Below are 13,945 nucleotides of genomic sequence, written 5' to 3' on the forward strand. Positions count from 1 at the left end.
TAATACCACTACATCTCTTGTGCACCCATTTATCACAAACACTGCACAAGATGGAATTACTTCCCACGCCCTTGTGACAAACAGCACATGGCCACTCTCCATCTTCTTTGACTGTACCACCACCAACCCTAGATATCATCACTTTTGTTTTATCTGCATGTACCCTTAAGCCCTTATGCCCCATACCATCTCTCCACTTCCTGAATCTTTCCTCCGCCTCTCTTTCATTCTCAGCAATCAACACCGAACCATCAGCATACAACATCTCCCACAGGAGTCTGTTTCTGAAGTCACGTGAGAGGGCTTCAGGTACCATGATAAATGACATGGGACTCAAAACTGACCCCTGATGCACACCAACATCCATGGAAAACTCATCACTTAAATATCCATTCACTCTTACCTGGGTACGAGCACCCACATACACGGCCATAACCACCCTAACCAGCCACTCCTCCAACCCAGGCTTTCTCATTGCCCACTTCACCACCTCTCTAGGGACTCTGTCAAAGGCCATTTCCAAATCAACAAAAACAATATACTGTACAGATCCCTTTTCTTTCCAATATATATTTTCCTGAAGCTGTCGAACAATGAAAATGGCGTCAGTGGTCCCCCTGCCTGGCATAAACCCAAACAGCATCTCATCAGTATTCACATTTTCTCTAATCATACCTTCTAGAACTCTCCATTACCTTCATTATCCGATCTAAAAGCTTTATACTTCTATAATTTCCTCTTTCCAGGGCATCACCCTTCTCTTTGTGCACATTTACAATTACATTCTTCAACCAATCATCTGGGACAACACACTCATATATAATCATATTTATCAGGTCAGTGACTAACCTCACCCCTACATCTCCTGAGTCCTTCAACATTTCAGCAGTCAACCCAGACACACCTGCTGCCTTCCCTACCTGCATCCTGCCTATTGCCTCACTCACAGTAGCAGTGTAAATTAAAGACCAAGGGCCGAACACTGGATCTGCTGGCTCCAAACCTTCCCTGTCCCAGTCAAACTCCTCATTCAGCAATCGGCTATAATGCTGTCTCTGTACATCTTTAATATCCCCACTGTTCACCACTACCCTTCATTCATCATTCTTCACACACTGCTCACATATACTGTAATATGCCGATTATCCCTCATCATCTGATTTGCCACCTTAAATATCATAATTTTCCTTCCCACATGATTTAGGTTATAAATTAAAAGTCTCTGTGACTCAGACTTCGCCCTGTATACCTCTCTTCTAGCCCTGTGCATGGCAGCCAACTATTCCTCCTTGTTACCACCCTTCTTCCATTCCTGGAAAAGCCTTCTTTTCTGCTTAACTGCAGCTTCTACACCCTCATCCCACCACCAAGTTACTTTATGTCTTGGTGGGCCTCTTGTCCAGCTGCATATTACATCAGTAAATCTCAAGAGGTTGTTCTTGAGGGCTCTGTATAGTTCATTAATGCCTCTCTGTATGGCTCCCTGTTCAGCCACCACTCTCCTCATCTCGGTATAGAAGGCATCCCTTACTGCTTGGTTTTCCAGCTTCCGTATTTTCCTCGTAGATACACAAGTCCTCTTTTTCATCACTCGTTCTTTAAGCATCATATCACAAAGCAACAGTTTGTGCTGCTGCACACACTCCTCATTTCCTATAACTTTAACATCCCTCACTAACCTCCTATCAGCCCTCCTGACCAGAAAATAATCTATTTGACTGCTGTTTCCCCCAGACTCATATGTAATCAGCCTATTCTCTTTTCCCAAAATGTGTGTTGCACACAATCATGTTCATTGCCTCCCCAAACTCGAGTATCCTTTCCCCTTCTGCATTTCTTATACCACATGCACATCTCCCATGTACTCCTTCATAACCTGCCTGTGGAGCATATGCCGATATAATTGCAGTCATCTTTCCACCAAACAAAACTTTCACTACCAATATCCTATCGCATACTCTCATAACATTCATAACATATTCCTTATTCCACCCATTTCTCCGCAACCAACACACCCACACCCCCATATCCGTCTGTCCCTCCCTGCCAAAACAACTTATAGTAGCAGTCCTTCCCAACAATCTTTCTGGCTGATCCACCCCTGTACTGGACTTCCTGCAAACATACCACATCCACCCGCCTCCTAGTGAATGCCTCAAAGACTTCCCCTGCTCTTCCCCTCAAACTTCCCACATTCCATGAACCCACTCTCATCTCCCTGGGTAATTTAATGTCCTCAGGCTTGCTTTGAAGCTTATTCTTGTATTTAGTAATAGTCGGTAATAATAAAGGGGGTAGACATACCACAGGCCCCACTTACTGCACAGTCCCAGGTCCAGGCAATGGATCTGGGACCCCTAGCCCACCAGCTTACCAGTGGCTGTGGTAATGGTCTCGGGGCACCCTGCCAGGACAGCTGCAGGGACACCCTCCAAGCGCGCCTTGGCACTGCAGCTGTCCCGCCATTATACACCCACTGATAGGGCAGCCTCCTGGGGTGCTACTTCCAGGTTTGGGCCCCTCTCAATTAGGTGGAAGTGGCAGCCTGGGAACTGCAATGCCCTGTACCCTGTAGCACAGGTTCAAGCCCTATCTCACCACGGACCCATGATCTATGCCGATGGAACCCCCATCACGTCCCCACCCAAAAGTCCACCACTAAGTAGCAGGGGCAAAGTTTTCTGGCTGCATGCCCTTGCTGGCGCCAACCCCTGTAATGTAGTGGGGATGCGTTGCTTGAAATGTAAAGCGCATGTGGTGTAGTGCATAAGATACTTAGAGGAAATGTTTGGGAGAGTATCCTGGTCAGCTCTCCATGTTACTGTCACACTGAAAAGGTCAGCAAAGGGGGATGGTTAGATAGCTAGTGAAACAGGAGCTCCAGCTCCCCCTATCACCAGCATTCCCATTTCTCTCGGAAGTATCACCCTGTCTGGCCCGTGCTACAGCCTCCTCCTGTTAATTTTGTTTTGCCTTTGACAAAGGAAGAGAGGAGATTCCATCTGGAGCTTCCATTTTTTCTTATGTTCTTAACACACAGCTCCTCTTACTCATTGAGCTGAATAAAATTATTTAGTGGTAATTGGAATAGTGTACTGGAGTTGTCCCCACCATAAAAGGTCTAATGTGACAGTATTATTGCTCTAAGACTCAGCTGAAAGAAATTGCTTCATGATACTTGGAATAAAATGTTAGAGAAGATATGACTATGAGAGATTTAGCCCCTCCCTCCTGGTTCATGTTTATTTTCTTGTAAGTAGGTCACATTGGTTCACATAAATAAAGGTTTTGTCATATTGCTTCATTGTTTGCATAGCTGCGTGGCCCAGGCTGGTTGAAGTAGCCATGTCTTTCTTCCACATTGGTGCATGGGTGGGTAAGACAAAGGGTATTCTGCTTGCCTCCAGTAGTTTACACGTGTGAGCATCCATGGATAGACCTAAGCCTTCAGCATCTCGCAGTTGCTCGCCAGCGCTCACCTTCACACCTGTGAAACATGCAAGGTGTGGTTTAATAGTGCAGTGTAAGATGTACATGTGTGTGGCTCACGATTCCCTTAGTGGCAACCCTCACGGCCTCCCGCCACTCGTTCCCCCTGCCAGCACATGCACCAGGGCCCTCACACACTTGCCCCTTCTTCCTTGACCTGCGCATCAGTAAAATGTTAAGTCCATGGATTTGTTTGCTATTTGTACCATGTGCAACTATTTTGTAAGACTGGATGTGCAATTTTTAGAAATTCATGTATGGCCAAAATATACCCACGTGGGAGTTACAGACCTCCAACCAGGTACTTGGGGGGGGTAAAGACTTGCAAAGAGTCTCAACAAGGAGCTCCCCACTTAATTTAAAAATGGGAAGTAGAGTTGTATTGTTAGTACTGATGACATACTGTACTGTATTTTGTGATTTAAGAGCTTATACAGATATTCCCTCCCAAACACAGTTGTACATTTACCTCTCCTTTGATACACATTTTTATATTGTAAATAAGCTGTATCTTCTGAACATACACCATCCTGAAGATGGGGGCATCTTTTAAGACCTCTTATGTTACTTGTGGGTGAGTCTAAGGATTCTGTCTCCTGTTGTTGTTGTTGTTCATGATAATAGTTTTAACTTTTTCACAGCGACAGGTCTACTCTGCTGAACTATGTTACACCTACTGAAAAATTATTTGGCTTTGAAATGATTTGTAGAAGTAAACCCATGGTCATTTGGTAGTGCTGATAATTTGAAATGCTTGATTCAAGTGAAACCATGTTCATTTGGTAGTGTTGATAATTTGAAATGCTTAGTTCGTCATATTGCAACAGACCACAAGAGTGCCAGATAATTTTTTAGGGAGTATTTATTATCTACCAGTATCCAAGGTACACTAAAAAAATATTTACTGTATATTATTTAAGGAAAGAAGTTTCGTTTCGTTTCGTTTCGTTTTTAAAGGCTCCAACATGCTTGCATGTGTCGGCCTTGGTCACCTAATGGCGGCTCTCCATGCTGCACGATCCACTGCAGCCTCCCTGTTCAGTCCCTTAACCCTAAGGTCACACTTAATGACCTCATCCCATGTCTTTCTCGGTCTACCCCTCATAACCCCACCCCCAATATTAACACTTCTCACCTTCCTCACCCAACTATCATCCCCCATCCTCTCCACATGTCCAAACCACCTCAATCTACCTCTCCTCATCCCAACACCAATACACTCCAGTCCCATCCTACCTCTCAACTCTTCCATTGTAAACCCAGCCCCTCCAGGCCTTGGACGCAGGGACGCACTGCACATCCACCTAATCATTGTCATTTCTGTACGTCTGAGCCGGCGAATGTCTTCCTCCTTCACTGCCCAGGTCTCACTGCCATACAGCATTACACTCCTAACACATGCTGCATACAAAGACCCCTTAGCACGTAGGGAGAGCCCCCTCAATGTCAGGAGAGGCAAGAGCTCCCTGAACTTCTTCCAACCACTTCTCACCCTAGCCACAGAGCTAGCTCCAGCCCCACCTCCAGCACACAACATGTCTCCTAAATAACAAAACTCTTCCACACACTCAAGAGATTCACCAGCAAGTTCAATTCTTTCACTTCTGACGATCTCCACCTGCTCACCCCGGCACGCCGTACACATAAAATCAGCATTATCTCGCAGTCTACCTCTGATACCACTACATCTCTTATGCACCCATTTATCACACACACCGCACAAGATGGAATTACTTCCCACGCCCTTGTGGCAAACTGCACATGGCCACTCTCCCTCGTCTTTGACAGTACCGCCACCAACCCTAGATATCATCACTTTTGTTTTATCTGCATTTACCCTTAAACCCTTTTGCCCCATACCATCTCTCCACTTCCTAAACTTTTCCTCCGCCTCCCTTTCATTCTCTGCAATCAACACCAAATCATCAGCATACAACAACTCCCACGGGAGTCCGTTTCTAAAGTCACGTGAAAGGGCTTCAAGTTGGAGACTTACGTCAGTTGAATAAATCATATGATGGTATCCAGAATAACAGATTAAGCTGTGCTGGTCATGCTAAATCCCTTTATAATCTGGTCAAAGTTTCCATGTTTATTTCACAGGGATAAGGAAAAATTCTGAACCTTTTGTTTTTCAAAATCATCGTTAGAGTTGACCTATCATTCTGATATTTCACACGTAGGTAATAGAGACCAAGATGATAACATCACAGTTGAATGAAAGGGGGTTAGCTTCTTCAGGTGAAGTAATTGTGAGGATTGCTGAATCCCACGTTCCAGCCTGAAGGGCAGATTACTTTGCTGTATAATATTGGTACTGCATATCATAACAGTACAACTATATATGTGTGTGTGTTTGTGTTTCTTTCAAGACTTTCCTATGAGGACTTCATCTCAAGATATGGAGGAACAAGAGAAGTTGGTGATAAACTGTCTTCCAGTGTTCTTATTGCAAAATCTGTTCTTGGATCAGGTGGTACTGAAGAACCCAGTCTAAACTTATGCAGGTAAGACCACCTTTTTTTTTTTTTTTTTAAGGTAGAGGTGAAGATGAAGTTGAAAAATGAAAAGACAGCAGTTGCTGGGATGAGAATATGTAGTTCAAAGAATGGAAGGAAAATTTTGTAGGATATGTGAGAGAGCCTGGATGAGTGGAGTTGTGGCTGTGGAGTGAAAGAAGGTAGAAACTGCACCTTTTTACAAAGGGAAAGTGATCAAAATGAGTGCAAAAATTTTAATGAGACAAGTCTGCTGAGTGGTGTAGCAAAATTATATAGAAGAAAAATTATGGAGAGGATAAAGAAGATACTTGAATATCCGACGAGTGGCAAATAGGGTGGTTTTATGTGTGTCGTATAGTTGCAGTACGGCAGATAGTGGATAGAGTGTGAAAGGATTAAGATGTTGGTGGCATTTGCAGATCTAAAATAGCATATAAAAGGTGAATACTGAGGGATCATGGAAGGTTTTACATATATGTAATGTAGATGGAAAGCTGTTTTATGATGGTAGTGAAACATGTGTAAGAACAGATGGATGTCTTGAGTGAGTGGCTCATTGCCAGTATTAGAGTGGGGTTATAAGGGAGGTCAAAGCCAGAGTTGTAGAAAGGAGGATGGAGCCATTAAAGTATGATAAGAGTGGAGTATTTCAAACCTGATGTATGCAATGGAGGCCATGCTGCTTGCTAATGGAAAATAAAACATTTGGAGGCTCGATTTTTTTTTTTTTTTTTTTTCTCTCTCTCTCCAATAAATAAAGATAAGAGTAAAGTGATAATTGTTGAGAGAAAAAGTAGTCTCAGTGTGATTTTCTTGTGATCAGAAAGATCTTTGAAATGGTGGAAGGGTTCAGGTACTGCACTTTGGTGCAGTAATTGGAAACAGTGCTCATTGTAAAGGAGGTAAAGAGTAGCATGTCTCGTGGAAGAAAGGTGGCAGTTGTCATGAAGGCTTTGATATGAAGTAAAACTGAGTAAGGAGACTGAAGGAAGATTGCTTAAAGGTGTGGTAGTATTTATCTTAGTGTGTAGGCATGAGGCTGGTATGACATATGTGTGATAAGTCAAAGAGTTACAGCATTAGAAAGACCTGCCCTTCCCCCCCCATTACATTTTTCTTTTTCTTTTTTTAATAACCTCATGAGTAACTTTTAGTAGCCATTGTTGATGTTAATGTGACACTAGTTACTGTAGAATGTTGGTGAATGTTGAACATTAAATTGCTGTTCATATACTGTAAGTATAAGCATGGTAAGTGTGCAGCATTCTACAAGACCACAGTGCACCCATTCTGTTCATGCAGAGATTATAAATGAAACTGCTTGACAGCTGCAGGGGAGGGTACTATGACTGCATTACATCCACAGTTGAGGGAACTTAAATCACAGCATAGTTACAATATTGTTCAGTGAATGTTCTCGCAAAACCGTGTAATGCAGATTTTCCTGTGCAGTTCTCAGTACATATTGAAGTGATAGAATAGGAATAGCAGTTTCATACTTTACTAGCAGTCACATTCCACAATAAATAAGGCATAATTTATTGACCATTTTTAACAAATAGCAGAGTAAATGACTTGAAATGTTTTCAGAGGTTTATATCTGAAAGATGTAATGTTGTAGCTTTGTAAGTTAATTCATTTAGTATCATACTGTGGTTTGTGCAGGGTGCTGCAGTAACCTTTTTCAAGCGGAGGTAATGAGTTCTGCAAACTGTTATATCACAGCTTGGGAATAGTAGCAAGTTTGCTGCTCTTGGAATGATTTTGTCTATTATGATACTTTAACATTTTTCAGATTTGGTCAGACACGAATCTTTCTCTCAGAAAGTGCCCTTCATGAGTTGGAGAAAGTAAGGAAAGAAAAAAGACATAGTGCTGCAACTGTCCTACAAAAATGTGAGTTTCAAAAAGTATTATACTTAGACTCAAATAAGTACCAGTGATAAAAAAATTATCGGCACTCTTTCAGTGTGAGACATTATGATACATGGACTATGTTTGTGGAAAATGACATGGTTATGTTGCTTTGCATCCTTCATTTGTGTTATTATCTTACATTTTACAGTTATATAAGCTGGATTCGTCATGGTAACATTGTACTACATGGCAACTGAACCATTTTCGTGAATTAAACAGTCATGCCAACACTACCGAATGAACCAGGGATGAAGCATCTCACATCTTATCCGACCCCAGGGTGCCGATACTTTTTTTATTGAGGGTATCATATGTTTTTGTTTATAGGTGTGATTCATTTTTACCCAACATTTAACACTACTAACTAACATATGGGATGTCTGGTGAGTGAGTTAAGGATCTCCAACCAGATGTGCCCCATCTTAGGGGTGTTTGGGATTTATTGCTTATACGCAGTAATTCCACGCAGGAGTAAGTGGCTGGCCACTCTTACTGTAAATGTCTGGACTTAGTAGCCTAGCCCTGAAACACTGTGCACCTGGTGAGGCAGTACAGTTTGTTGTTGGATTGTTTTGCTAAACTGAGTTGCATAGCATCTTTAATCTGCTCACATTCTGCACACAGCTTTGCTTGTTTGGTTTATCTAGTTTTCTGACTTAATAGTAGTATCATTTGAATGGAAAGCTTCCACCCTTTATGTTACTTAAATATCATCCCTCTTGTGTTTCGTTATATTTAATATGAAAAGTGCTTCTCATTTCAAGATAGTATATGCAGTACATGAGGTACACAGTCATCATCATCATCATGACCTTTTTCTCACACCTAAGGGATGAGGTAGGATCCAGAGAGAGAGAGGAGAGGGAGAGAGAGAGAGAGAGAACTGATAGATAAAGAATTAACAAAGGTTTGTTCAGTTAAATTCACCCACCATTCATGTCCCCTTAATCCTGACTCCACCTCACAGGCATAAGTGTCCCCACTTGCATAAAAAATGAGGGGGGGTGTCTCCAAGTAATTATCGCTGTTTTAACCTTTTAACCCCGGGTGACGACCATAGTCTATCTGGCAAAACATGCTTTACACCCCAGGTAACAACTATAGTCGATCTAGCAAATTTTGAAAAAATGCGGGTGTTTTCCTCCCCTCTGTCACCTTCCTCCCTCACAGTCATTAAGATATCTTAGATAATAGTGTGTGTGTGTATATATATATATATATATATATATATATATATACAGTAAAACCTTGATATAATGGACTTCAATAGACCGGAATTCGCTTTTATTGGACTGGAGGAGCTACTGGACTAAATTCCTATATATCGGAAAAAGTCCGATAAAGCCAGAAACAGTCTGGACTGCCTGACCACTTCAACTATGTACACCACATTAAGGTAAATATGTGAGATGTTTATCAGTGTACAGTACAGTATTATTATATATATTATACCATTTGATTAATGTAGTGAAATTTTAACAAAGTACAGTACCTCAATGGTAGTCAAAACAGTTTAAAAAACGTTCATGCGATCCAGATTAATGTCTGATGTATTGGAAAAAGTCCGGATTAGCAGGGGGAAGTCCGGGTGTCGCATTTGCTGGAATTTTGCATTTTTCAGGATGGTTTGGGGCCCAATTACAGTAGTCCATTATAGTGAGGTCTTATTGTATATATATATATATATATATATATATAAGTAATAATAATGTGAAACATCGCGGGTGTTTTGCGGGTGTATATGTGTCATTGTGATGGTGACATGTAACTTCCTCCCCTCTGCCTGTCGCAGTCAGTAAGATATCTTAGAAAATAGTGTGTGTGTGTGTATATATCTGTATATCTATATCTATATCTATCTGTCTATCTATCTATCTATATATATATATATATATATATATATATAGAGCCAAAGGCATGTCCGGATAGTGGGCCCCTGCCTCCTGGACTGGTACTGATGGACCCTAACCCAGCCTAACTCAGAAAACCATCTACATAACTCCCTACCAGACATGCATAGCACCTATTTCAGCCCCTTTTCACACAAAAAAGGAACAGAAAGCATGAAATAAATGAAAAGAGACCAGGGAATGAGGAATTACAAGTGAGTATGGAAAATATTTAGCAGAGTACAGGGTACTCATAACACGTCCGTGGCCGTTCGTTACAAAGGTTAACCTGCCTCCTCTAAGGCTCTGACAGTGGTGAAAATGCTCTTGAAGCACGTACAGTAATCAGTGTTGTGCTGTGCTAAATCCTTTGCACTGTGAGTTATAATCGTTTAACACTGCACTTTCTGTTCTTAATTGCACCATGCCAGTTTCAACCTCCAGTTTGCACTTTGTACTTAATCTTTGCACTCTGAATTCTAATGTCATAACACTGCACAACACAGTAAATTTCCATGTGGTCTAGTGGCGAGGTACTACAGTTAATTCACTGTTTATTCACAAAAACGAACATGTGTGGCATTCATTGTGATGAGCGTCTAATCAGGATGGTAGTTAGGTGGTAACAGGGTTGGGAGAAGCAAGAGGTGTGCGTAAACAGAGCTGTTCAGCGTCGTGCGGCAAGTTCAAAGTACAGTTGAAAAAAAAAGTCAGATTTTTTTGCTTTTTTTTTTTTTTTTTTTTTTTTTTTTTTTTTTTTTTTTTTTTGGGGGGGGGGGGCTGAAGGCCAGGGCCCAAAATGTCTGGGTAGTGGGGTGTCCGGTTTTGGGGCGTCCGGATATTACAGGGAATCTATCTATCTTTCTATTGCCAGATGCTGCATTCCCATAAGAGGTGGCCATTTGACTTTGAGTTATTTGTTTTACGGGGAGGGGCACTAACCCTCCACCAACCCACTTGTTGACACGTAGGAAGCATGTATGGTTTGGTTATATGGTTACCACCCAGCGTTGTAACTGGTTTCTTGGCTTACAGGAAACCATTTGGCATGTCACTCAATGTAAAGCCACCTGTAAAGGAAAGAAAAGCAATAAGAAGTGACAGGAAAGATGGGAGAAACAGGAAGAGAGGAGGGCAGGCACAGAAAAAGAATGATAAAGGCTAAGAAAGAAGTAGGCAGCACTACATCAAGTGAGTGGATGATTGTCACCACCACCACTACTGTATATATATATTTATTGATTGATTGCCTACCTACTGGTCTATTGATAATGTCATCGCATAGCCAAAGGTTTGTACTTTCATCTTTTTTTTTTTTTTTACTCTAGGTTAAGTAATTTTTTTGGGGGGACAAATATTTGAAAACGGGGCAAAAATTGCCGATTATCTCAGCCTGGGAAGGTAAGCGGTCAAGCCCTGAGCCCAGGATTAAGGGGTTAAGGCAAGTGTTATGGATTCTGACATATTCAGAATTTATATTCAGTGGCTCAAATCTTTAATGTTCAGTACCTGAATCTTTTTTGGATACCCCTCACCAAAAACTCTGAGACTCAAATTTTTTATGTAAACACTCTTGTCTAAAACTTGGTCAAAAATTGCAGCTAAGCTACCATCTTTTTTTTTTTTTTTTATAATAAATAACAGAACGGAGGAAGGAAAAACAAATGAGTAAAAAAAAAAAAAATCTGCAAAACTGTTATTGTTGTACTAGCCCAGTCTATCTGACCCATCAACTGCATGCAACCTGCAGGACCATCCCATGCAGCGAATTGATGGTCCTGTGTGGTTAGCGGCACTTTGCCACAGCGAGGCACAGAGGTTAGTGTTGAGGTTTGGTTCCCGGGTGGATGCTGCATTTGTGTCTCTCCACCCAGTTACCAGGGGCACCATAATAGGCTCTACGTAGCCTTGTTATAGGCTGTAAGTTACCATCCAGCATAGTATATGGTTTCCTGAGTTACAGGAAACCATTTATTTTCAAACATGTGCTTGAAATTCCACCATTGGGGGGATCATCAGATATAACAGATTTTTGGTTTAATCAGATCAGGCTTCCTCCCCAGTTTGTCCATTATAATGAGGTTTTACTTTACTAAACATTCATCTACAGGGTGCTCTTCAAAGTTTGCAGATTTTAGCATTGTATATGTAAGATTTTATTAATTTTCTCCTTCATTATATTATTATTATTTTTAACTAATAAATTTATTTTTTACAGGTTGGAGAAGATATAGGTGTTGGAGTCAGTATAACAAACTTAGAAATGCATCCTGCTGCATTCAGAAACATGTGAAGACTTGGGTTACAAGACGTAAATATTTGAGGAAAAGGCATGCTTGCATAGCAGTACAAAAGTATTTCAGAATGTTTCTTGCTCACAAGCAGTATCAGAGGTTGTGCAAGGCAGTATTAACAATTCAGAGATACTTTAGAGGATGGACAGCTAGAAGAAAATATGAAACCTTAATGCAGCAGTCAGTGCTAAGGCCATACTCAAGACAGTCTTTTGTATCCATGAATAGTCTTGGGTATTACAGCCTAACAACATCCACATCAGTTTACAGCTTGAACCCATCTTTGCCTGATATGAGCCCCTGCAGTGGTGCTTATAGTGATGTGGGATCTGCTACTATGTCTGGTGAATCTATCAGAGCATACCTGTCACCTGAGCACCACAGAAGACTTCAGGAAACTGAAGAGTCTGGTATTGAGACAGACACAGAAAGCATCAACGGGGATGCAAGTCAGGCTGGCAAGAGAGCTCGTAAGTTGCGCCGCAGAACACAGTTGCAGGAGTTACTTGGAGCAAGAGCTGAGTCCAGAATTACTTGTGTTCCCAGCGATGAATCGCTGACAGAAATATCACATGAACCTCAGACAAAAGAGGTTACAAGTAAAATATCAGACTGCAAGAAAGGTGCAAGCATAAGAAATACTGTTATAACAGAATTTACTGAACATTTAGCATCTAACATGTCTTCCAGGGTTGTCATGAATTCTTCAGATGAAAAGTTGCCAGAAATACAAACCAAATCCCAAGGTACACATCATAGGATGCGTGTTGCCACTATGAGGAACCTAGAGGAAGTCTCAAGCATTTTGAAAGGCTGTTCTCCTTCAGAAAATCTACAGATGGTTTTACCTAAGCAGAACCTCTCGCTGTTCTTCAAAGATGGGGTTCTGTCATATAGACGCATGCCATTGGTATGTATAGCCATTTTTAGAAGTATGAAAATTTTTGCAGATATTACAAAGGAGAGAGAATATACAGAATTCAGAATAATAAGAATTTAAGGAGATTAGTAAACAGAAAGAAGAAAGGGATAAATGAAGAGTTTCAAAGGTACACCCACCACAAAAATTATTGCAGTACAGTGCCCCCCCTCCCTTATGCTGCTGCCAGGACTAAATTTCCCTAATGTCACACACACTTTACAGGTTGGCATCAAATTCCACACACGTCGCACCTGCCTGCCATTCTCCCATCACCTCCCATATCATGAGCAACCTCACGGGTTGGTGGATGCTTTACGCTGACAATGGCTTCCTGCAGTTTGGTGAGATGTATAACATGGCAAGTACTGTATTAAGGTAGGCACGGTGTTGTGATGTACCCAACATAAATTTTATTTTTATTAATTGATTTTGAGTTGCAACTACTGTACTGTATTTTAGTAATATGTGTATTCCAATATCGATATACATTTCATCACAGTATATTTTAGCCATTATATTTTTTATTAGTTTTTATAATACTTCCTCCATGAATAGTCATACAGACTGTGCCATGTCATTAGAATGGTGTTTTAGGTATATTGTGTCCAGTGTTAATATCTATGGTATGTGATAATTTTCAAATGCCCAGATTATAAGACAAACTGACATAGATTTTGTAATCATTTAGTATGCCAGTTTAATGGATGCAGGAAGGGTATGGAACTGTGTGTTCAGGGTTATACTCATGTTAATTAGAAACCTGACACACAATCTTTTGCTTGATTTGGTGATTAAAGGAGGAGAAAAGCAGTATCTGCTTAGTTGCAGTAATTTCTGCTTGGCATTTTAGTGTTTCTGTAATGTATTTTCTGAGCGCATGTGCCACTTATCCTTCTGAAGCTATATTATAATTGCATTGTTAAAATTCCAGTA

The 13,945-nt window shown here is 41.1% G+C and overlaps 1 protein-coding gene across 1 annotated transcript in view; it reads left to right on the top strand.

The window, feature by feature from the left end:
- Positions 1-13,333, top strand: part of LOC145397792 (unconventional myosin-XIX-like) — a 76,450-nt gene extending 63,117 nt beyond the window's left edge. Inside the window, exons 15-18 of the mRNA XM_080270814.1 lie at positions 5,862-5,996; positions 7,786-7,886; positions 12,015-13,000; positions 13,235-13,333. Of these exons, the coding sequence (XP_080126940.1) occupies positions 5,862-5,996; positions 7,786-7,886; positions 12,015-13,000; positions 13,235-13,333 (1,321 nt within the window). The remainder of the gene's footprint in view (positions 1-5,861; positions 5,997-7,785; positions 7,887-12,014; positions 13,001-13,234) is intronic.
- The last annotated feature ends 612 nt before the right edge of the window (positions 13,334-13,945 follow it).

The sequence above is a fragment of the Coenobita brevimanus genome, chromosome 43 (assembly GCF_032717465.1).
Source record: "Coenobita brevimanus isolate Jiangsu-jjx chromosome 43, ASM3271746v2, whole genome shotgun sequence".
Taxonomy (NCBI): Eukaryota; Metazoa; Arthropoda; class Malacostraca; order Decapoda; family Coenobitidae; genus Coenobita; species Coenobita brevimanus.